Source organism: Tiliqua scincoides, chromosome 2, assembly GCF_035046505.1.
Source record: "Tiliqua scincoides isolate rTilSci1 chromosome 2, rTilSci1.hap2, whole genome shotgun sequence".
Classification (NCBI taxonomy): domain Eukaryota; kingdom Metazoa; phylum Chordata; class Lepidosauria; order Squamata; family Scincidae; genus Tiliqua; species Tiliqua scincoides.
The window spans coordinates 13,307,068-13,332,122 of record NC_089822.1 but is presented as its reverse complement, the minus strand read 5'-3'; the positions used below and the strand labels follow the sequence as shown (position 1 = coordinate 13,332,122).

General features: G+C 44.4%; 1 protein-coding gene and 1 pseudogene across 1 annotated transcript in view; both read left to right on the top strand.

The window, feature by feature from the left end:
* The window catches only part of CPLX4 (complexin 4), a 28,280-nt gene extending 15,174 nt beyond the window's left edge, over positions 1 to 13,106 (top strand). The window contains exon 3 of the mRNA XM_066616829.1: positions 12,879 to 13,106. Within this exon, the coding sequence (XP_066472926.1) occupies positions 12,879 to 13,106 (228 nt within the window). The remainder of the gene's footprint in view (positions 1 to 12,878) is intronic.
* On the top strand, positions 12,008 to 12,126 carry LOC136642372 (5S ribosomal RNA; annotated as a pseudogene).
* Positions 13,107 to 25,055: the final 11,949 nt, after the last annotated feature.

Here is a 25,055-nt window from a genome sequence, read left to right as displayed (position 1 = left end):
CGACACCACATTCCACTTCCCAGCAACACACTGGAGTCTCCAGATGAGGGAATGAACACGGCGAACAACAGACACAATGCTCGCATGATTCAAACCCACTTGTACAAGTGGTTTAACCCACAAGTTACAAGTGATAACTCATGTATAGCCTGATGCAGGTAAGCTGTATGATAACAGAGCACACACATTCAAATGACATAATGATGTGTCCCTGTTTCCCAGGTCATCCCTGTCTGAACTCTGCAACCTTTCCTGCTCTAGCTCTTATTTATTTATCATATTTTTATACAACCCTTCCTCCAAGGAGCTCAGGGTGATGTACATGGTTCCTCCCCTCCTGTTGTCTTCACAACAACCCTATAAGGTAGGTGAGGCAGAGAGACAGTGACTGGCCCAAGGTTACCCAGGAAAATTCATAGCTGAATAGGGATTTGAACCTGGATCTTCCAGGTCTAAGTCCAACTCCTGAACCTCTACACCAGTGTTTCTTGGTCAAACTGTGGGTAAGGACCCATTACGGGTCATGAGCTAATTTTAGGTAGGTCGCATAGCACCTAGCTCAGCCACCATTGAAAAGACAGAGTTGAAAATCCAGCGTACAGAGCTGCTGGGCAGGGCAGGTTCCTGGTTGGAGACAGGCATGATGCTTTGCCCTGAATAGGTGGGAAGATGGGATACTGGAAACGGGGAAGGGCTGTGTGGTTGGAGAAGGAGGCAATTCTGTATTCTGCTTTGACTTCCTAGCTGGAATGTTTGAGTACAGATTGGAAATTACTAGTATATAATGTAATGTGTGAACTGTGTGCATTAGAAGGGGATGATGATATGCAAGTGATAAGGAGCAAATATACCCAACTCCCTCACCATCATGGCCAGGCAAAATTATGGCCAGCTCAGGACCAAGCATTTAAATTATTATTAGTCCAAATGGGCTTCATTTTTCTTTAGCCAATAGTAGCTGAGTCATGGAGTCCTGTGGATCACAATTATGGGCTCTACCTCCCCACTAGTTTTGTTTTGGGGTGGCCTGACCTCACTGCTGTTTACTATGGAAAAGGTTCCCACTGATGCCAACTTTGACTCGAATTGCAAGCCTGTGTTGCAGGGGACTATATACCGAACTTGGGCTGAGGAGCCTTGAGTTCAAATCCCTGCTCTACCATACAGCTTACAGTCACGTGCACTCAGTCCAACCTGCTTTTCCACATTGTTATGAAGATAAAATGGGACAGCATTGCACTTCCTTGAGTTCTGTGGAAGAAAGATACGTACAAACAGGAGTGTTCTGAGCAGATCTGTTGCCTGAATTGGGGCAGTTCCTCCACCCCTGATATGTCCTTCCTTTAAAAATCAAAACAAAAACCACTGTAGCTGCCCCCCCTTGCTTAGGAAAGCAGCTGGATGGGCAAGGAGAGAGGAGTGAGCAAGGCAATTCTTTCCTCACAGGCAGCTCCAGTGCTGCCTCTTTTCTCTTGCTCCTGTCAGTTTTGTTTGAAACAAATAGGATGGGTGGAGTGCCCCCACCATGCTCTGCTCCTTCATGTTTCTTTCAACAGGACCAGGTAGATCAAGCTGGAGGAGGTGGTGATGACAGAGCTGTAGGTCAGAAGAAAGGGAGGCTCTGCTTCTCCTTCTTGACTGCCTGGCCTTCTTGCAAGAAGGACAAGCTGGTGGAACTTGGTGATACTGCTCTGACTGCCCTTGAAAGTGAACAGGCAAAGTGGGCTGCTGTGCTCCAGTGGCACTTGGGTAAGAGGTGGGCTGCTGCTGTCCCCATCTTCAGCAAACATTATCAGAGAATCAATTGACGTGGCTTGGTGGGCAGTAGGCAGACACCCCAATCTGCCACTCCCCTCCCCCCATGCCACTCAGTCAACCTCATGGCTAGGCTGGCCCTGAATACAAATGTGTGTTTGTACGTTGGTCTAAACTAGTGCTTCCCAACCTGTGGTCTGTGGACCGCAGGTGGTTCGTGAGACCCTGAGAAGTGGTCCATGAGGTCTCAGGAACAAAATGATAGGCTTTATCACTTCCAGCATCTCACTGATCGAGTGCTCCCCTACAGACCATTGTTGGCTGCTGCTGTAGGTAGTCCACTCTATGGTGGTCCCTGGGACAGTGCTTGCTCAGTGAGATAGTCACCCAGGGCCCACCAGAGAGGGCAGAGAACTGTCCTCTCACAGCTGCTGCTGGCACTTCCAATGTCTTGCCAAGTGCTCCTAATGGACTATCAAATTTAACTGTATTTCTTGTGTGTATACAGGGGGCTGGGGGTTGTACATGGCCCACGGCAATTCCAGGTTTTGCCCCAGTGGTCCATAGGCTCCTAAAGGTTGGGAACTGCTGATGATGATCTAAACCAGGGGTCTCCAAACCCCAGCCCAGGGGCCAGATGTGGCCCGTGGAGAGCCTCTATCTGGCCCACAGCCAGCCTCTGATCCCCTGAGAGCCTCTGGCCCAGTTGACGAAACACAATCAGAGTTCTGCTTGTGGGGTGGGGGAATAGGGGTCCATTTAAGTGTGTGCTTTATTTCTTGGGCTGTGTTGGTGCTTGGAGAAATTCTTGACATTTGAGCCCATTCATTCATTCATTTCAGTCATTCATCTAAGTCCCATCTCTAATGTATTTATTTTAATTTTATATTTAATTTTTTTTTCCGACCCTCGACACCGTGTCAAATATTTGATGCAGCCCTTTGGCCGAAAAGTTTAGAGACCCCTGATCTAAATTGATGATTAAAGAGATGTCTGTTAAAATATTGCTAGCAACCTGAAGATGCACTGAAGTTTGCTGTATTTTACAGGCCCAAAGTTTGGGTGCAAGTCTTGAAGCACCATGGAATTTGGAATGGGCTTACATGACAAAACACATCCTTGGTGAACTGTAATCCTATTAATGGGATTGTCAGGGTCAATTTGTCATTGAAAAGATGTTTTCATCCATGCATCCTATGACTTGTCCATAATGGAAATCTTTCACTGAAACTGAACAGCACTCCAAGACCACTTAATGTTACCCCTTGTGTGAGATTTGATAGACTTGCAGTGACTAGCTCTGCCATATTTTTGCCCCTGCCCACATGGCTGATTTGCAAAGGACACAAAGTCCAGTGTGCAACCCACCTTTGCAAACTGCATTCCATCCTAGGCCCCTACCTGTAATTACCTGCCCCAAATGGGAACATTTGTACTTTGACCCAGAAAATGGTGCCTGATTTTTTTTTTCTTTAGCTACATACCTTGTGCAACTTCCCCTACTTGCTTCTAATTCAATCTGCAAATGCTGCAGGAGGTGGAACATGACCCCCAGAGGCATTATTTATCTTACAGCCTTCCAATAATGAACCCTCCACTATGCCCTAAAAGCAATTCCTACCATTTACTGATCAGAAGCACAATTTGTTTTAAAGGTATATCTTAAAATACAATTTATGCTTTCCACATTTGTGCATTGACATGATACATGGAGTGTGCACATTCTTAATGACGTTACAAAAGCTCAAAAGCTTTGCACTATTCTGGCAAAGTTGTGTAGGCATTCTAGTCATTAGGGAGCAGTGGCCCAGGGTTCCTCGTTCTGGGATGTTGCACAGGCCCCCTCACAAGCCTGTTTTCTGCTCTTCCCTGAAGAATTTGCTGACATGGCTCAGTTGCACTGTGCACAGGAAGCTAAAGAGAACTGTCGCAGCCGTGCTGGGGCCTGCTTCAATGATGACATGCAGCCGCCTTATCAAAGCAAAGGTGTCAGTGTGTGGCATGTACCTAGTTCTGAACTGCAACTCTGACACTGACCAGAGGAAAGGGTGCCACTGAGAGCATTCCTCCTGGGACAAAAAGCAGCTCTAAGGGTGCCAGATTGGATTGGGACTATGGCAGGAACAAAGCCTCCTCCTGTCCCCTCCTCTCTGCCCACTATGATCCTGACTGAGAGTTCCCTTCTCCCACTCCCCCACTCAAACATTTATCTCCCTATATTTACATAAGCTTGTAAACTGCTGGAGCTCAGCCCATTCGTTTCCGGGCCCAATTCAAGGTGCTGGTTTTGACCTTTAAAGCCCTATACTGCTCTGGGCCAGGATATCTTAGAGACCGCCTACTCCCGTACAATCCAGCTCGCCCTCTCAGGTCATCAGAGAAGGCCTTTTTACAAGTGCTGCCACCCAAGGAGGTCCGGGGGGCGGCTGCAAGAAATAGGGCCTTCTCGGTAGTGGCACCAACATTATGGAACTCCCTTCCCCTTGACTTGAGAATGGCTCCCTCTCTTGAGAGTTTCCGGCGAGGCCTGAAGACACTGCTGTTTACACAAGCCTTCTGATTCTTTGGCCTTTTTAACATTTTTTACACATTTTGTAGTTTTTACAGGTCTGATTCCTCTGTAACTTGCTCTTTTGTACTCTTTTTATTCTGTCTTTTAATCTGACTACTGTTTTTTTAAGGTCGCTGTTAATGTGTTTTTAATGTTTTTATCTGCTATTTGTTTTAATTTATGTTTTTAAATGTGTTTTTTATATGTTGTTAGCCGCCCTGGGTCCCTTTAGGGAGAAGGGCGGGATATAAATAAAGTTTATTATTATTATTTGCAGGGGAATTAGCAGTTATCTGATTTTTGAATAGCCTCAGGGCTTGAGGCAATTAGTTATCCAATCTTTCCATCACCTGTGTTTTCATTGGAGGCTGTGCGGGACCCTCCAAAAATCGGGTCATGACCCACCAAGTGGATCCTGACCCACAGTTTCAGAAACACTGGACTAAAAAATAACTGAGCCCACTGGATGTTAAACATGTGTAAATCGGCCCCATAGTGCAGTGGAGCCAGCTGTGGCCTGGCAGAATCCCTATGTCACTAAGGACCAAACAATATTTTACCATGATGAAAGAATTAGGAATTGTTCAGACAACCTTAAGCATGGCAAAAAGCCAGCCATGGGGAGAGGAGGTGATCACTGTGCAAATAGCCACTTCAAGGGAAATAGCTTCCGGGGGGGAAATGACTTCTGTCAGGAAAACAGTGTTGGAGGAAAGGGTTCACTCTCTTTCCTGAGTACTGCAGTCCCCCATCCTGGTTTGCCCACAGATGCATTCTCCATAATGTGTAGGTTGGACTCCAGGAGTGGGGCTGTTGATTTGGTGGGAAAGAACCAGACAGGTGGTTGCCATGGTTGCTTGGCTCACTTACACTGCCCAATGACCACTTGGACTGTTGCACAGTACGTGTGTGTGTGTGTGTGTGTGTGTGTGTGTGTGTGTGTGTGTGAACGGAACCTTTGACTCTCCCCCCAATCCTCTGCTATCCACTCCTGCAGCTGACTACCAGTTGCAAATCACTGCTGTTGCTTGTTATCTACTCACATGCCTAGCCAAGTCTCAGAGAATTTGGCCCAATAGCCAAGGCCAGTGCCAACTGACCACAATTGATCACAGGGTTGCAGGCTGCAAGACGTCAGACATTTGAAGTTTATCCTGATGTTAATGTAGAAGAGCTCACTCTGCACATACCCAGAAGCACTCTTTCAATATTCACTTTCATATTTTATATTTTTACACATTCTGAATATTTTAGTGTTTGGGGGAGTGTTACATCCACACATGAACATGTACTTCCAAGGTTGTAGGGAGATGTATAGTTTAAAGCAGTGGCATAGCTAAGGGGCATAACTAAGCTGTGTTTGGTCTCTCTGGGCCTCTGAAGGCCTCCTAAGAGCCTTAGAAAGGCACTTCCAGTTTTTGCAAAAACTGGACATGTCTTTCTAATGCCTCCAGGAAAGACCACCTCCCAGACCCCCCTGGAGGGTGTTCTGGGCATCTGACCCCTGGGGGGTGTTAAAAAAATTTTGTACCCCCAGGTACCAGATTCCTTAGCTACATAGTTGGTTTAAAGAGAATATTTCAAGTACTGTTTGGCAAACTTGGCATTTTAATTTGATGTTTGCCTTGCTTGTCATTATATTGTGATTTCTTTGCATAAAATGATCTGCGTCTATTCAGTGGTGTTGCTAGGGGGGTGCGGGGGGTGCAGGCCGCACCGGGTGCACGCACAGTGGGGTGACACGCACTGGGGGGTGACATGCTAAAATCACGGTGGTTAGGAGTAACCCCATCATATTATATATTGTTGGATGCAGAATTTTGAGCGGAATGCAATGCAAAAAACCAGAGTGAAATATCTCCTTTCTATCAAAAGTTATGACCAAAAAACCGGAGAACAAAAAATGCATGGATCCCCCATGCAACAGTTGGAAAGTGAACCGTATAGCACGTTTACTCACGAGTAGGCAAACTTCTCTTAGTCCATCGGAAAAGGCAGGCTGAGCGGAATCCAATGACACCAGAATGGTCCTGATCCAATGAATGCAGCCCCACAAAACACCTGAGATAGAAGTCCCTTCCTCCAAGTAGACAAATGTATTGAGTCCAATGGAAAGTGAAACTAAGCCTCACGGTTGCACTTACTTGTGAGTAAGCAAACGTGCTTTGGCTGGTGTGAAAGATCAGGTGAAGGAGAGTGCAAGGCTACCAGAATGGTCCTGATCCTATGCACCTGCAGCTAAACAAGTGCTCCAGAAGGCAGCCTTCCCCCCCCCCCCTAAAAAGGATCAAAACAGAGGCTTCAGCTGATAAGGTGAACTTTTTTTGAGGCTTGCAAAGCCAGCTGGATCCCGTCAGTGATCTGGTTGAAACAGAAGCTCTTAAATTGAACTGGGCACTGGGTAGGGTTGAAAACCTTACTGATTTTGGAGGGGGGGGGGTGTTATTGCAGGCAGGCTACAGAGGAAATTCACTTGATTGACCAGGGCTGGCTTCTACTTATTTATTTATTTGTTTTAATTTAATTATTTATACTTATTTATTTTAATTTGCCTGATGATGCCACTTCCACCATGACATCACTTCTGGTGGGTCTTGGACAGATTGTCATTCTAAAAAGTGAGTCCCAGTGCTAAAAGTTTGAGAATTGCTGCAATAAGGTGTTAGTAAGTTAACACCCTGGGGGGGGGGGTGTGTGTGGCACCACTAGTGACCAAAATCAATAAAATCACAGTTTGGAGGAATAATAACCATCATGTTAAATATCAATCAATGCGTAATTTCATGCAGAATGTGTTCTATCAAAAGGTACAGCCCAAAACCAGTGGGGGCGGAGTGATGATACATCACCACGCCCACCACCTGGGGTGTTGCCCCGCCCACTGCATGGGGGTTGAAGCACTGGCATCCCGCACCGGGTGGCATGAACCCTAGTGACACCACTGGGTCTATTTTCACTTATCAACAGACATTAGATGGTTCAAAGTGGGTGGTGACCCCCCCATCCCCCCCACGGCAGCATATGTGTGCAATAGGGCAAGCAGAGTTGCTTTTTCCATTGCAAAGCAAGAACAAAAGGCCAGGGGATTTGAGATATTTGGGGCTTTTGCTGGAATAAAACTGGAACTGGACCTGGAACTGCTTACACCAACAAGGACGGAGGACCCTTATAGCTCAACATGTTATGGCACAGCTCAGTACCTACAATGCCACCTAGTGGTGGAGAATTTTCCTCTTAATAACCAAGATCATCTTTTGCCTAAAGGAGAAGTCAGAAATCTGAATTACAATCACATGCGTTTGCCTGTTTAGTTGGTTATTTTATATGTAAAACGTTGTATGTATACATATACATGCACAATAAAAGTCTGCAAATAAAACAAATATGAACTGCAGCAGGAAAATCTTAAGTCACACAAAAGCAGGAGCATAAGCTGATACCCTATCAATTTCATTCTCAGACATAAATCAGGAGTCACTGATAGGCCACCTTTCTGATGGAGAGTTACTCAAGGCAGTGTTGAGTTGCCTAAGGGAGGGCTGAGAATTTCTTTGGGAAATGAACAGCAGTCAATTCCATGACAAAAACAGTTGGAAACTTGTTTATCAGTATGATCCTATGGGCAGGCTTTCTTTCTTTTCTTTTCTTTTCTTTTGTATAGTGCTTGATTTTTAAGCACTATGACCATCATCACCATCGTTCCATTATCATTCTGGATATGTCTTTGCTCTGCCTGCATAGATCCAAGATTCCTTTTTGCAAAGTAGAATCTGTGCAGCAGAATAGATATATGCAGAGCTCAGGCTTCCAGCAGGAGATAGCTTACAGAAATTCCATCAACATCCTTTGGACTCTCCCAAGAGCTGCCTGTCAAGCTAAAATCAAGAATTCACAGAGAATCTTGGAAGAGATCTCATGCCAATCATTGAAGGAAGATCAACCTTGGCCTTCATTCAGTAAAACCTCTAAAATATGCAGTCTAAACCTGTGCACGTTTACTCAGACATAACTCCCACCAACTTCAATGGAACGTACTCTCAAGTAAGTAAACATAGGATTTGTTTGGTTCCTAGTGTAATATCACCCATATTTTGGCTGTAAAGCCTTGCAGATGGCCCTGGTCCATTGGCAGGGGTTGTGGCGGACAATGGCAGTGTTCGGTTTTTGCTGTGAATTCCAATGTGCTCAGCCTTCGTGTGTACAGGATTTTATTTTATTTTTTCCCCTACACAGTTCACATATCAAAGATAGGCATTAATGCTTCATTAAATCTCCAAAACGAAGGCTGACAGCAGCTAAAGGCCAACAGGAATAAGCATCAATGTGTCAGCAGGAGGTGTTTCAGAATGTAGGACGGGTTTGGGGATCTGAATAAAAGTAGACATGAATGAATGAACTGTGCGTAGGGGGGTATGTTTGGTGCATGAGCAGGCACAGCCCTTCATAGGCAAAATGGGTAGGGCCTGCTGCTTTAACCAGTTATTTACATTTATCCTTTGTGGTTAGAAGACCAGAGGTTTGCAGCCTACATTTGCAAACTGCAGCCTGCTTGAATGAGGGTTGCACATGCCTTCAGGGGAACTGTACAGTTGGAAAGAGGGACCCTCTATATGTGCTCCATCGCACAGGCAGATCTCTTGTCTAAGTAGGCTTACCCATTTGTTTCAATGATGGGGCAGCTCCATCCCACATTGCACATCCCAGCTCCATCCCATGGGAACCAAGAAAGTGCAAATGGGAGAAGGAACTCTGTCATTGGCTTGGCCCACCTTATGAGATGTGGGAAAGCCTGTCAGTCCATCCGACCATGTTTCCTTGGGCAAAATTAAACAGAGCAGATGGATTGTCAAGCTTGACATCTGACTGGTTGTCAGATTGCTGGGATTAAGGAAGAATCACAGTCTCTATCATGCCCTGCTTGTGACCCTCTGGAACATCTGACTGGCCACTGTTGAAGGCAGAATGCTGGGCCAGAAGGTCTGTTGTCCAATCCAGCAAGTCAGTTCTGATATTATTGTAGCCTGGAACCACAGCTCAGATAAGTAGGTCCTAAGAGAGCATATCCTCATTTACAAAGTGTGAAAATGTGCCCTTGTTTGAGCAGGTGGCAAAACAATGACTGCCTAAATGAAATGGAAGGTTGCCTGAGCCTGGCCGCCTTTGGAGAACAGTTTCACTCTAGGCACATGGAGGAGGCCAGATTTACATGTCTTTGTAATTTTATTGTTCATTATTTTACTTCTCTGACTGTAACAAAAAAAAAATGCAGTCTGGCAAACATGACATAGTGGAAAATCAAATGGGCAGTAAATGCTGGCTTGGAATGAAAGAGGGTTAGAAAAAGTGACTCATGGGCATGCTAAGAGAGGACTGGGGAGCTGGCAACTTGGACAGTGTTCAGAGTGGCTGGATTCTAAGAGAACCCTCGGCTTTACCACCATTCCTTGGACCTAAAACTCCCCCCACCTCAAACGAAAGGCATGCCACTGGCAATGACCCTGTATTTTTCTACCTCCGGCTTTCTCTTGGAGCAACTTAATGTTTTAATGTTCTAAACTGGTTAATCGGTGTTACTGTAACCAGCAATGTAGCTAGAGGGGGTGCAAAGCGGTAAATATTTCTGGCACCTGGATACACCATGCAAGGGGCCCTTCCCCTTCAGAGCCATTCCAAGTAGCAAAAAGCTACACTACTGACTGTAACGTTATGAATATAAGTCTGAGCGTCAGTCACTGCTTGGCAGGGGATTGAAATTCAGTTAATGGAGAGAGCCAGCTGTGATGCATCACCCTCACTACCCATTTCTGCAGATGTCCTCCTCACAGTGTTCTTTTTCTGCTGCTCAGATAGCCAGTGTGGTGTAGTGGTTGGATCAAGACCGGTGAGACTCAGATTCCAATTCCAACTCAACCAGGAAACTCCCTGAGGTGACTGTGGGCTGTTCAGTCTCTCTCACCTTATTGTACCTCACAGGGCTGCTGTGAATCAAAATGGGTGGAGCTGTCCTAAGGAAAGTGGAATTAAAATGCGTGGCACTGTCCTCCACCTAGGAGGAAAGGTGGGAAACGGAACAACAGCACAGGTGTGCACCACTTAACGATGGGGATGTGTTCCCTGATCTCCACTGTTATGTGATTAGGTCATTAAGTGAACATTCAGGCCAGTCTAGTGCCTTTGTTGTGTAAACAGACACTCTGTGCCAGACACTAGCTGACTGCACAGGCTACTGGAGATAGGTTGCCTCTTCTTTGCATTAAGAGCCTCTATGTTGTGTAAACAGACACTCTGCTATAGGCTACGGGAGATGCAATTGCCTCATTAACAGCATCTTTATTGTGCTTTGACCACCATCATATATGCGGCCTGTTGTTAAGTGAACCGACCTTCTCTCCCTTCTCCTACTACATGTCATCACTATCACTGCAGCTTCTTCATCCTGCTAAGTGCAGGGCCAAGTCCAGATAATCAGGTCTAAACCCATGATGTCATCAGCCTCTATAGATGAAAGGGTGAGAAGATGGGGAATCTTCTTCCCCCACATGCTCTCACACACCTGGTTGACACATTTGCTCTGACAAAGGCAAGGGCCTACTTTCGCTGACCTGGCTCCAAGAGAACTGTTGCCCGGTATGCTTTTAAACATGGATCAACATGAGCACATGGAGGAAAACCTCAACTGTGTGCTGGGATCCTGAGTAGTGGCCAGTGGCACAGCTCAGTGATTCAGCAGGGAAAGAAGAGAATGACGAGAGTAAAAGATACAGCAAAGCACACGATTGTGGGGATAAGTACCAAAAATGGGGAAGGGAATCAGAATAAAACAATGCAATGCCTCTTCACCACACATTCACAACTTGATTCTAAGTGTTGCTATGAAGCAGTGAAAGCAGAAGAGGGAACAGGAAGAAAATCTGTAAAAGGGAAAGGCGTGCCTAATGGCACAGGCATGGAGGGGGAAAGAAAGGAGATACCGGTGTAAGGAGACTTTTGTGGTTTCTCAGAAAAATCTGAGGTTAGGAGATTAGGGGGTTTGGTGCTGGGAAAGAAGGAGGGGAGAGCGAGAGAGTTTCCTCAGGTTCATGCTGTGGGTTTTGAGAGCTGAAAAGGAGGGAGGGAAGGAAGTCAGGCAGAAAGGAGAGAGAGAGAGCTTCCTCATGATCATGCTGTGGCTGGAGATCAGTTCCCTGTAGCCCAGTGGTTCTCGAACTTTTCCGGCTGGCGCCTCCCCTGATCCTTGTGGCCATTGGCCACAGCTCCCCATTACAACATCTAAACTCAGTTACCCCCAAAATGGGGATGAAGGTGTTATAATTATACACTAGAAACAACAACAACAACAAAAAACAGCTGCCAGCATTCTGAGGCTGCCAGCACTCAGCACTCTGAGGCTGCAATCCTAACCACACTTACCTGAGAGTAAGCCCCATTGAACAAAATAGGACTTACTTCTGAGTAGACCTGGTTAGGATTGTGCCCTGAGTTTTTTAGCAGCACACCTGGAGGGTTTTGGCAAGGGAGGGGGGAAGTGATGAATTTGCTGGGGGAGGGGAAGACTTGTATCTGCTAATTGCAAACGGATGCAAATTGAAACCTAGAGACTGTCTGGGTGCAATCCTAACCTCGCTTTCCTGGGAGTAAGTCCCATTGAACACAATAGGACTTACTTCTGAGTAGACCTAGCTAGGATTGTGCCTTTTGTCTTACAATAGCTCTGTTACCTTGCACATGCCCAATCTCATCTGATCTCGGAAGCTAAACAGGGTCAGGCCTGGTTAGTACTTAGATGGGAGACCGCTTGGGAATACTGGGTGCTGTAGGCTTATACCATAGTCTTTCAAGACTGGAAGTTGCCAACAATGCTGGGGGGGGGGTATGGGGAGTGTGAACCAAAGCAGGTGACACACTGGGGGGGGGGAGGAATTGTTAAAATCTTTTTTGAAAAATACTATCATGTTATATATCATTTGCTGTGTAATTTCATGCGGAATGCCATGAAACAAACTGCACTGAAATATCTAAAGTTATTGAACATTATAGCTAAATAACCAGAAAAAGAAAACACAACTGCCTTATGTGACAAAAAGTGGATTTTCATAACTCAGATCTGACCAATGAGACTGATTGTTCCAAGAGCCAATGAGGTGCTATTATGACTCCACAGGGCACCAGTAAGGTGTTAGTATAAGTCAGCTCTCATTTCCATAGATCAGAACTAATACTAGAACTCTTATTCACTTGTGTGAGTGTCTTCAAGTTGGCCACTGGTTTTTTTTGTTGCTTAGTGATTTGTTGGGTGACCTGTACTGTACATATACTGTATATATTTAAAAAATTAAGTTAATTTGGGTTACAGCAACCCTAGTGGTTCCACTGCTTTCAGATTGTGCATATGATATTGTAATTTATTCTTTATGGTCTGGTATGAGAGGAAGTACCTCAGTGGTACTTCCTGAGAGGAAGTGGTATATGCACCATGGGATGATGCAATGAGCTCCCACATTAGGTGATGTAAACCCTAGTGAGGCCTCTCAGTTTCATTGTATGTTTATTGTTCTTCTTTTTCCTCCCTCAGAGTGAGCTTGATGAGACTCAGATCCAGTTGGCTGGAGATGATGTAGACTTGCCCGAAGACCTTCAGAAAATGGTGGCAGAAGATCAAGTGGAAGAAGAAGACAAGGATTCTATTCTCGGTCAGCTTCAGAACATCCAGAACATGGACATGGATGCCATCAAGGAAAAGGCCCAAGCCACTTTCACCGACATCAAGCAGGCAGCTGAACAGAAGTGTTCTATAATGTAAATAGAGACATTTACAGGATCTATGTACAAATGTTCTCTAGGAAAGAATGAATGCCACTGCTCACTTGCTACCCCTCTATGAAATGTGGTGTTTTCCCGCCACATAATATAAAAAGTAATGTATAGCTGTTGACAAATCCTGGTGGAGGAAGTGACATGACAAAATTTCAGGCCACGGTCCAAGGCAATTGTGTGAACAGGTCCTCACCCAAGTCAATCATGTTTCAGGTTCCTGAATATTATGACAAGATCTCACCATAACAACAAGTGGAAGCAACATTTGCAGATATTTAAAATAATTCTTGCTAGGATTTAAAGAAACTTCAGTTATTCTCACCTGCATCTCCTAAACCAGAGATTCTTAGATAAGGAATACTAGAGATATGTGATGTCTATTCTATATATACAGACCTCAGTGAGTTTATTCTTAACTAAGAGAAACATATTACATTCCAGAGAACAGTGGTGAAATAGCATAAAGGGACAATGCTTTAATATAAGAGAGCAAGCCCGAACCTTATTCTCAACATATACTGCAAAAGTATGGACTCTACATATTTGGGCATCCAAAGGATAGAAAGAATACAAGGATGGAATGTCATTTTAGAAATGGAAAAACACTCCAGTACTTTTAAAAAACCTCTATGTTTGAGGATTGCTTTATATAGAATCTATTATTTTTGTTTTATTGAATCCCAATGCACCAAAACACAGTTTTTAATGATTTTCTGCCACCCATCAATTTCTGCAGCAAGAAAAACTCAGTAGGGCCCAGAGGGCTGTCACCTCTTTAGTCCACCCCTGCTAACAACAGGTGAAGTTCTTCTCACTTCTTATTTCCATTCCCTCACCTGCTAAATCTGTGCATGTCCAGCTGCTGTCAAGCGTATAGGAGCAGGGCCAGCAAAAATACAAGCTGGCTGTCCTAATGACAAGGCTGTGTTGAGTCTTTACTAAGATTCCCACAACCAACTTTTTTTTCATTTCTCAAGCTATCAAGGGTTCCATGATTTCAGTAATGTTTGCCTTGACCCAAAAAGCAAATTTGTGGAATTGTGCTGTCTGTTGGCATACGGAGCAATAGAAAAAGAGTGCCCCCAGATCTCCATGACTATTTTCCAGTCTGATCAGTGAGTCCCAGGCACAGGGTGACCAGATGTCGAGGAAGAAGCTACACTCAACAACATCACACATCTAAAAATATGGACAGCTGTGTGTACCTGTTATACCCCCATTCTCACTGTCCAAGAGCCCCCATCTACTCCATATGGATGATGCCTCTCCCTGTGCTGTGAATGCTCCATTCATTTACTCTTGAATAGGACACCCTGCACTGGTTCCAAAAGCAGAGTTTGTTACGAAATGAAACTGGTTACCAACTCAGTTTCTCTTTCCAGAAAAAAATGTAAAGTTTAGTATTGTAGAATGTTTTCTCTGTCAAAAGCAGTTTGTCCTCCCTGTGCGTGTGCCTAAAATGATATGCAGATGGATTCCAAAGCATGCAGGGACAGCTTCACAGGGCAACCAGCTCAGAGAAGCGGACAGTGGCTCTCAGGTGGACTGTGGGTATCATCCCTTGAATGAGGGGACCAGTGGCGTCACTAGGGTTCGTGTCACCCGGTTCAGGATGCAAGCGCGTCACCCCCCATGCAGTGGGTGGGGCAACACGCCTGGTGATGGGTGTGGTGATGTACCATTGCCCCACCCTCACTGTTTTTTCGACTGTACCTTTTGATATAACACAGATATTTCAATGTGGTTTGTTTCATTGCATTCTGCATGAAATTATGCATTGATTGATATATAACATGATGGTATTATTCCTCCAAACTCTGATTTTAGTGATTTTGAAAACTTGTAGAGTCACAAACACCTTACTGCAGCAGTTCTCAATCTTTTAGCACCGGGACCCACTTTTAAGAGTGACAGTCTGTCCAGGACCCATTGGAAGTGATGTCATGGCCAGAATTGACATCATCAAGCAAATTAAAATAAATAATTATAAATAATTAAATTAAAATAAAAGAAATAATTAAATAAGGGAGAGCTAGTCCTATTCCACCAAATGAATCTACTCTGAAGTAAGTCCCATTGTGGTCAATGGGGGTTACTCTCAGGAAAGTGTGGGTAGGATTGTAGCCTGTGAGCCCAATCCTATGCATGTCTACTCTGAAGTAAGTCGCATAGTGGTCAATGGAGCTTACTCTGTAGCCTGCCTGCAATAACAACCCAGCTCAGTAGCGTAGCTATATGGGGGTGGCGCACTATAAGTAATACTGTATGTATTGCAGTGGCTGCAGTACATCAAGCAAGTAGCCTCTCCCACTCATTGTCATAATGGCAACACCCAGAATAGCTCCAATAGCAAGTGGGAGAGGGCACTTAACATGGTGCATTGCGGCACCTGCAATACTTACCATGCTGCCCCCTTGTAGCTACACTACTGTCTGAGCCCACCCCATTTCCTTCTATGTTTTTTATTCAGCTCTACAGTGCTGATATCATCAGGGGTGTGGGGTGCTACCATCTGGGAACAGCCTCCGTTTCAACTACAGGCCTATAGCTCCCTTTTCATAGTTCAACTCAGGCACAAAGAGGAATTGTTCTGAAGGTAAATCTCTGCATATGCTTGAAAAATTAAGCTTCTATAGGCAGTCCAGGTACATATTTTTCCACACTCATCTCTCTTATACTAGAACTGTGCTACTGATATTCAAAAATATTAGAGGAGCAGGCATGGAAATGTAGCATGTCTTATTATTATTAAACTGTTTTTCCTAGCATCTGCTTTTGGGCATTCTTGTTTGCTTGCAAGAAATGTGTGTCTATTTTAACAAACTCTGTTGCTCTGATTTTTTTTAAAATTAAGCAATAATACAATTACTGAACAAAATATCAAATATTAAAAAAGAATAAAGAAAAAGAAAAAGGGGGAAAGAAATATATAATCAGTAAACATAGTTAGATATAACCATATATAACATAGATATGAGTACAAAATCTATACATAAATTTCTAAGAAGGGCTTCCAAATACCCTCCAACTTATTGATATGCAATTACCTTGTATAAGCCATAGATTCAAATATTAACAGAGTTACTCTAATATAAAAACATACCAGACTGGACTCTCAAACAGTTAAAAGTGGATTGGACACATGCTGCTTGTGGGCTTCCCAAGGGTATCTTGTTGGCTTTGTGGGAGAAAAAAATGGCTGGATTTGATGAGTCTTTGGGCTGATCTAGCAGGCTCTTCTGATGTGTTTAGAAGTAACATATTGAATCTTTTATCAGGCCAGAAACTACAAGTCACACTCTCATACATGCACAGGTGGTTGGTGTCCCCAGAAAACAGTGGAGGTCCAAGTGCCAGTCTAGCTCTTTCATTGGCCTTGCTGTCAAGCTCTTCCTAGATGCTCCCACCCAACTTTCTGGGGGACCGCACATACAAGTTAGAAGGTGTTTTCTCCTGTTAAAGTTGCATTTTTTCTTCTTCTTCATTTGTTTCATGTTTCTCTAAATAGTGTTCAAAAAGGGTGAAATCACAGTGCAGCTAGGTACGCTTAGATCTTTATCCCCACTATGGTTCCCACCCTGCTCATAACCCACATGTGCTGCTTTTTTTGGAAGAGGGAAATCTTCCATTGGTTTTCAATCTAGAACATAAGAAGAGCCCCGCTGGAGCAGGTCAAAGGCCCATCTAATCCTGCATCTCACAGTGGCCCACCAGGTGACTCACAGCCCAATCCTGAGCTGCCAGCAGCGCACAGGTCTGGTGGCTCCATGGCGGGCTCCCGCTGGATCCTGTGCCTCCCGCACTACCACGGGAGGCTCCTCGGGAGAAGGGGATGTTCATCCCAAGTAAGGCAGTGGGGCTACTCACTTTAGCAGCGATCAAAAGGTTGCCACTAAAGTAAAGGCGCTCATGTAGGGCAAGCAGCCCTGCCCGAGCACCTTGGATCCTGCGGAGCTCGGCTCCATGGATCCGCCTCTCCACCCCGCCACCAGACACGCCTCCCCCATGCCCCCGGCCATGCTTCCCCCCTCCCCAGAACGCCTCACCATGCCCCAGGCCACACCCCCACCTCCCATTCTGCAGCCCAGTGGTCCAGGAGGCCACTGAGCTGTGGAACTCAGGCACCCACCAGGTGCTAGCCCAGTACCAGCTGGCACTGAGCTAGCTCCAGCTGGAGCCCGGTGGCACACCCCGACTGTGGGCACATTTGCGACTGTGGTCCGCTGCGCGGAGGCACGCCGCAGACCACAGGATTGGGCTTTCAGGGTGCTCACAACTGACAGTTTTTCAATTGAAAAATAGTGTCTTCTCCACTCTGCTTTCGCTGCTGGGAATGGCTTTGATGGTGAGGGAGGAGGGGCTGCTTATGCAGCAAGTTGAGACCCCTGGCAAAACTTAGTACTGTGACTCCCCTGTAGCTACAGCCAACTTGCACAGCATCTGAATTCCCATGGTGGCCAGAAAAATGCCTCTGGGAAGCCTGCTACTAGGGGACAAAGGCCATCTATCTCCCAACTGGTGATCAATGGCATAATCGCTGAATGAATAATCTCTGAACAATAATAATCTCTGAACACTGAAAGCCTCATATAGCCATACGTGCTAGTCACCACTGAGAGACCTATCCTCCATGCATTGCCATCTTTAAAAGCCCCCTTTAAAAGCCATCTGCCCCCTTTAAAAGCCCCCTTTAAAAGCCATTGCCCCCTTTAAAAGCCATCTGAACCCCAGAGCACACCAGAGCAAGCCCATCCATGAGGCCAACTGAAGTGGGGGGGGGCACCCATCTCTGTCCATCTCCTTGCCTCCACTGCTTTTCTTTCTCCTTCCACTCTGTGGATTGCATGAGGAAGAAAATATGTGAGGAGGAGGAGAGCCTTGAGCTAGAACACTGGAGAGCGGGAGGACCAGAGGCTGGCACATCTTCAGGGAAGGGGGACAGTACATGGGCATGCTGCCTTGGGCCTCAAGAGCTCTTGGGCACACCGTCACATATTTGCAACCATCAAACACCAGCCAGCCACTCCAAAAAAGATCAGTCAGTTTCCTTCTTCTTAGCAAACATTAACTTCTAGTTGTAGTTATGCTTGAGAAGCGATCCACAGGATGTCTGTCCGCGCTGTTCTTTCTTGAGAACACAGCCAAGCAGGCTTATTATAATAAGTGGCATCTTACTATAATTATCTGTGAAACTCTCTTATTAAAAGAGACAGGAGCTGCTAATCTATTAGGTGCCTAGAAGAGTTTCCGATTATCGACTAATCCTTAACAATCCCTTATAAATCTTGTCGTTCACTTCTTGGCAACACTGGGCAATGTTTTCCCATGAAAATCCAGTTTGTGGGCCTTTTCAAGGGCATTTACACAAATGAACAACCCACACAGGGAGAAAAAAAAATCTTACCTTCAGAAGGTTTTACAGTGCAACTAGTCTCCCATGATTCTTGTCCTCTTCCTTTTATATTTTAGGAAGGTTACCAATTCTTTTACCAGCCCCTGCTCCTCTGCATTCAGCACCCACTTGACCTGCAGCCATTAAGATACAATGCTGACATTTTTTTTTCTTGATTACTTAACAGCCTTATGCTTTAGCCATGCTTCTAAAATCAATGGAACTCCTTCCTAATGTGTTGGTTCAAAAGTTCTGATAGGCAGATGGAGATGGAGAAAGAGACAGTCTCAGCAAGTTTATTGTCCCCCTGCTGCATTTCCCTGGATTGGGGCCACTGGATGGAACTCCCAGTGGTACAAGTGAAAGAAGCCATGATATGGAAGATAAGTGGAAGAAGCCATGATGAGGTCAGTTGTGATCTGAGCACAGGCCAGAGAACATTAGACTAGCACAAGACGTATTGCAAACCACTGGGACTAGCACTTAAATCTAAAAGGCAAATGCATAGAAGCAGGCCTTGTTGAAATCAGTTCAGGCTGCAAGCCAAGCGCATTCACTAGGGAGTCAGCAGACTGAGTAGAAGAGAACTTGCTTTTAAATAGAACACACTGCAGTCATGATCAAGTTGTTACCAAGCTAGATAAAAGATACTTGATTGCTAGAAGTGAAAGTACTCCTATATATCCGCAACTAATGTATCTCATAATGCGGTGGTTCTCAAAATGTGGGTTATGATCCACACAGTAAGGCATTCTAGACCACACAGTGTCCCAGAATGCCTTGCAGTCTCGCATTCTGGGGCACAACCTGGAAGCTGTGAGAGATTCTGAAGCACAATGCAACTGCTGCAGCTGACCAAGTGGGTTGTGGTGATAAAAAGTTTGAGAACCACTATGACATAATGCATGACTATAACTGCCATAACTTTTTTTTCTCACAGAGTTCCTGTGCAAAGGTTTAACAGCTGCCTGACAAGACTGAAGTTTAGCACTGGAGGCAGAAATTTAGTAGGCAATGCTTTTCTCATCACTATACCTACAATCCTAAAAACACTTGCCTGGGAGTAAGACCCATTGAAAACAATGGGGCTTACTTCTGAGTTGATATGCATAGGATTGTGCTGTTTATCTACATGCCTGGAAGAACCTCACCTGTCTTGTTGCTACATGTGATATTGCTATAAAAGCAAGTCCTGTTGAAAAAAAAATGTTGGTAACTCTATTGAACCACAATTAATAAAATTAATTAAGAGCCTTGTTGAATCAGACCAAAGGCCCATGTAGCCCAGCATCCTGTTTCCCAGAGTAGTCACTCAGAGGCTTGTAGAAAGTCCACTAAAAAGAGGCTTTTCCCCTGTAATCTCAAAGCTTTATCAAAGCACCTTCTTTCAAACATTTTAGACCAAAATTTAGTCCAGTGTTTCTCAAATTGTGGGTAGGGATCCACTAGGTGGGTTGCGAGCCAATTTCAGGTGGCTCATTCATACCCATTCATTCAATACCCATTCATTTCAGTATTTTATTTTAAATATATTAGACTTGATGCTCCCATGGTATGTGACTGCACTTGGGGATATGTTGCAGATCTGTACTTTGAACAGGTTACTATATATATGCTTTTAACAATGACAGTCAATGGGACTCACTCCTGGTTACATGTGGGTAGGATTGCAGCCTAGGACTGTTAAAAATTTTCCTGCTTAATGATGTTACTTCTGGTCATGTCATCACTTCCAGTAGGTCCTGACAGATTCTCATTTTAAAAAGTGGGTCCCAGTGCTAAAAGTTTGAGAACCACTGATTATAAATCACTGATTATAAACCACTGAGTAGACATAAACTCTACAAACTTTTAATTTTTATTTACTATTTCCAAAATATTTAATCTCTCTGGAGGGGAAAAGATCAATATACCAAACCATTTAGTGACCAAATATGAATCTTGAAAGCTCAGTTTGCAAAGACTGTCATATCATTTTGTCATAGCTAACCAGGGATTTCCATCTAGCACTTGCTACAGCAGTCCAAGCTGTGTGCTACTTTAAAGAAAAAGAAAATAACTCCAAAAACAAGCCTAACGCTCTTGACCTTTCAAATAAAATGTGACAGGAACATCTTGAAAATCTTATTGAAAGAATATGGTGGTTTAAAGGAGCTAATTAAATTCATCAGCACATATCAGCATTTTCGTGGTTTAAAGGGTCAGAGGAGAAAGCACAATCAGGATCACCAAACCAGTGATTAATGAGATTCCATCAAATGTTAGAGTTGATAGGAGCTAGCAGGTTTGAAACATAATTATAGGGGCCTCTACTAGGGGAAGGGGGTCCTCTTGCTCAATATCTCACTGTATATATCTGTGTTCACAAAGTTAGCCATCTAGCCATATTGGGCCATTATTCAATTTATTTATTGACTGTATTTTTACTCCAGTTTTCTCCCCATGTAGGGGACCCAAAGTGGCTTACAAAGATCATAAACGCAACAAATACAAAAAGTCGTAAAATCCCATTTAAAATAATTACAAAATACCTACAAACTCATGAAACATTTAAACCATCTAAAAATATTTCCCATAAAACACAAGAGCAGAATGGCAGATAACTTATTTAAAAAATGGTTTAGCTGGTGCAGATCAGAGCAGTCTCATTGAGTAGGCTGGGACTTGTGACGAGGTAAGGGAACAAATGCTCCTCTCCAGCCTGCCCAATTTCAGCACTGGATAAAGCAGGGGTTTTACAGCCCTACTGTGCCACTGCTGAATAGGATTGGGCTGCCCGAGAGAGGGAGTTCCATAAGGTTGGGGCCACTACCGAGAAGGCCACCTCCATAGACAATAGAGGTTTTCTCCAATGACCTGAGGAGACAAGCTGGATTGTACAGAAGTAGGCAGTCTCTCAGTTAACCTGTATTATCATAAAATCTACATGGTCACATTGAATCTATACAGCCCTAAACTGAGGTAGGCAAGCCTGCCCCAGTTTTCCTTAAAGAAGCTCTTTGTCCTTAACAAAAATCTGGTAGGCAGAAATCCAACCAATATGACTTTAATACTATAGAGCAGTGGTTCTCACATATTTAGCACCAGGACCCACCGGGACAGAATGAGAATCTGTCGAGACCCACTGGAAGTGACATCATGACCAGAAGTGACATCATCAAGCAGGAAAATTTTTAACTATCCTAGGCTGCAATTCTACCCACACTTACCCAGGAGTAAGTTTCCTTTACTATCATTGTTAAAAGAACATACATAGTAGTTTGTTAAAAGTACAGGTCTATAACATTTACCCCAATGCAGTCATATATCATGGTAGCATCAAGTCTAATATATTAAAAATAAAATATTGAAATGAATGGGGACCCACCTGAAATGGTCTCACGACCCACCTAGTGGGTCCCGACCCACAGTTTGAGAAACACTGCTATAGAGATTTGTATTATAGGAGTGGGAATCCCGCTATACTCTGTCAAGAAGTTCATTGGATGCCTGGCCACAGCATGCATTTGAGAGAAGGGCCTAGGTGTGTACAGTGTTGTAAATCAGCATTATAAATCAATATGCAACAGCAAATTGCTAAATACAAGATGTAATCTGGTAGGCCCTTACTGCTCCCCTGCAGTAAACAGCAGCACGATAGGCAGAAATTAGTCAGGTGAAGCTTTTCCTGGTGTGCAATAAAGAGATGGGCAATAATTTCTCTACTTAATTTAGTGTGTCAGGCTGCAATTTAAGATTCAGAAGGATCCCTGCAAGGGAGCTACCTACAAGGGAGATACAGACCATTGTCTAAAAAGTTTCCATCTTGTGGTTGCCAACTGACCAGAAATGCACAATCCTGGACTGCTCACCTGCCTATAATGAGTAGAGATCAGCAGGCAGTGTTTCGCAGCATGGAGACATCATCACCTGCTGATATATGCAGATAAAAAGGGTGTTAAAGGCATAGCAGCAAAGGTCAGCAGAAAATTTGGCAGGTTTATTGTAGCCTCCCACCCAGAATGTTTCTTGTTTTGAATGTTGCCTATATTTAAAGAGTTTGCAATGTCATACATGCAGACAGCAGACTAAACACCATATGTCACTGAGCCACAGTCTCCCCATTCTGGCTCATTAAAAATTAAGGGCTAATTGCACACATTTGCATGGACAACATAGCTTGCTACATGGACTTGTGTAGCACTGGTGTGCCCATGGTAAATATGATTGCCATGTAAAGGATGCAGCTGCTCTTATGTACAAGCAGATCTCTGAAGAAAAGGAGCAGCTGATCAGGGTCCCATCACGTGGAAGCCATGGCTGTCGCACAGGCAGCAATGTAACCTGGAATTTCCATTCTTCTTACAGCTAATAGGATCGCCTGAGCTTAGAGCCGTCATCCCATCAAGCTAAACGTTTCGGGTGCCCACTTTTAAACAATCTGAATTCAATTAGGCTAATTAGAAAACAAGTAAAGAAGGATTGCATTAATGTAGCTTTACTGCATGAAACGCAAAAGCCCTACCCTTTGGGGGGAAACTCCACCAGGGAGAGGAGAAGGAAAATAAATCTTGCAAATAAAGTGATTCATTCACCAAAAAAACAGAGGTAGTTCAAAGACTGCCAGATTCTTATTGACTCCTGTGCTTTTACCTAGAATGATTTTGGTCTAGTCACTGTGAAGTAGACTTCCAGGACAGGCAAGTCCCAAATACAGCTTCCTTGGATTACACCAGGGGTGCCCAAACCCCAGCCCTGGGGCCACTTGCGGCCCTCAAGGACTCCCAATCTGGCTCTCAGGGAGCCCCCAGTCTCCAATGAGCCCTCCAGAGACTTGCTGGAGCCCGTGCTGGCCTGATGCAACTGCTCTCAGCATGACAGCCAACTGTTTGACTTTTCATATGAGCTGTGGGACGAGGGCTCCCTCCACTGCTTGCTGTTTCACGTCTGTGATGCAGCAGCGGCAAAAAAGGAAAGGCTGACCTTGCTTTGTGCAAGGCCTTTTATAGGCCTTGAGCTATTACAAGACCTTAATTCATTCATATAAGTTCCATCTCTACTATATTCATTTATGTAAATTTATTCAAATTGGAAATGTAAATTAATTATTTTTTTTCCTGGCCCTCGACACAGTGTCAGAGAGATGATGTGACCCTCCTGCTTAAAAGTTTGGACACCCCTGGATTACACTAATGGGGCATGGAGGGAATATAAGAAATCATCATCATCATTGAAGCAGACTACCACAGAGTGCCTCCATCCTTCCTTCCCAAGTCTCTTTTTTTTCCTGTTAAAAACACATCCCCAGTCTTTTCCTTCTTTGAAAGCTCTCCCCCTTCCATTCTTCCTTTTCTATTATGAAGGGAAGAGGAAAAGCAGTGTGGTGCCATTTTGCCTTCTGGAGGCCAGCTTTGTGCATGCATGTGTGTTGCACCTGGAAGGGCATCTGATGCCCATGATCTGATGCCTCCCCCCCCCCCCAAAGCCTGCTTCACTCTGCTTCATGGACGGACCAGCCATGCCCAGAACTTGTGTAAGGCCAGTTATGGTTGACAACTCGGTGGCTGCTACATTATGGACCAGACAAAGTTTCCAAACAGTTTTCAAAGGCAATCCCACATTGAGTGCAGTATAGTGGAAGAAGATATTCCTGGCTATGGCTGCTATCTGAATACCATATCAGTGAACTTCCTCCTCCATATCTGTTCCATCAGCAAAATGCACCCCTGCCCATTACACCTACTACCTGATCAGTAGTCTCACCCATCATCTCTATCTTGTTTAGACTGTGCTACAGTTTGTTGGTCAGTTTGTTACTGCCTCCAGAAATCTCAGTTATTATTAGGCAAATGATTAATGTCACGTCTGAACATCGAATGATTGATACTTCCAGAGTGCCCAAAATCTACAACAGGAAAATAGAAGCATTCCCTGATCACAGTAAAACAGATCCGAAAGGGAAGTAGACAAGAAAAGCAGACACCGTCACAATTGAACTGTCACTATAAAGAGTGAAAATAGGAGAAGATAATGGTAAACAAGGGATGGAATATAAAGTTAAGAACTTAAGAAGAGCCCTGCAGGATCAGGATAATGGCCCATCTAGTCTAACTTCCTGTACTCACAGTGGCCCACCACATGCTTCAAGGAGCACACAAGACAACAAGAGACCTGCATCCTGCTGTCCTTCCTTGCACCTGGCATGCTGAGGTAGCCTATTTCTAAAAGCAGGAAGTTGCACATACGCATCATGATTTTTCCTCCAGAAATCTGTCCAATCTCCTTTTAAGAAATCCAGACCATCCCCACATCCTGTGGCAAGGAGTTCAACAGACTAATTACACGCTGGGTAATATTTTCTTTTGTCTGTCCTAACTCTCCCAACACTCAGTTTTAATGGATGTTCCCTGGTGCTGTATGAGAGGGTGCTGTATGAGAGGGAAAAGAACACCCCCCTATCCACTTTACCCATCCCCTGCATGATTTTGTATGTCTCCCCCCTCAGGCATCTTTTTTTCTGGACTGAAAAGTGAGCCTTCCTGAAGATCTTAAAAGTAAAAAGAA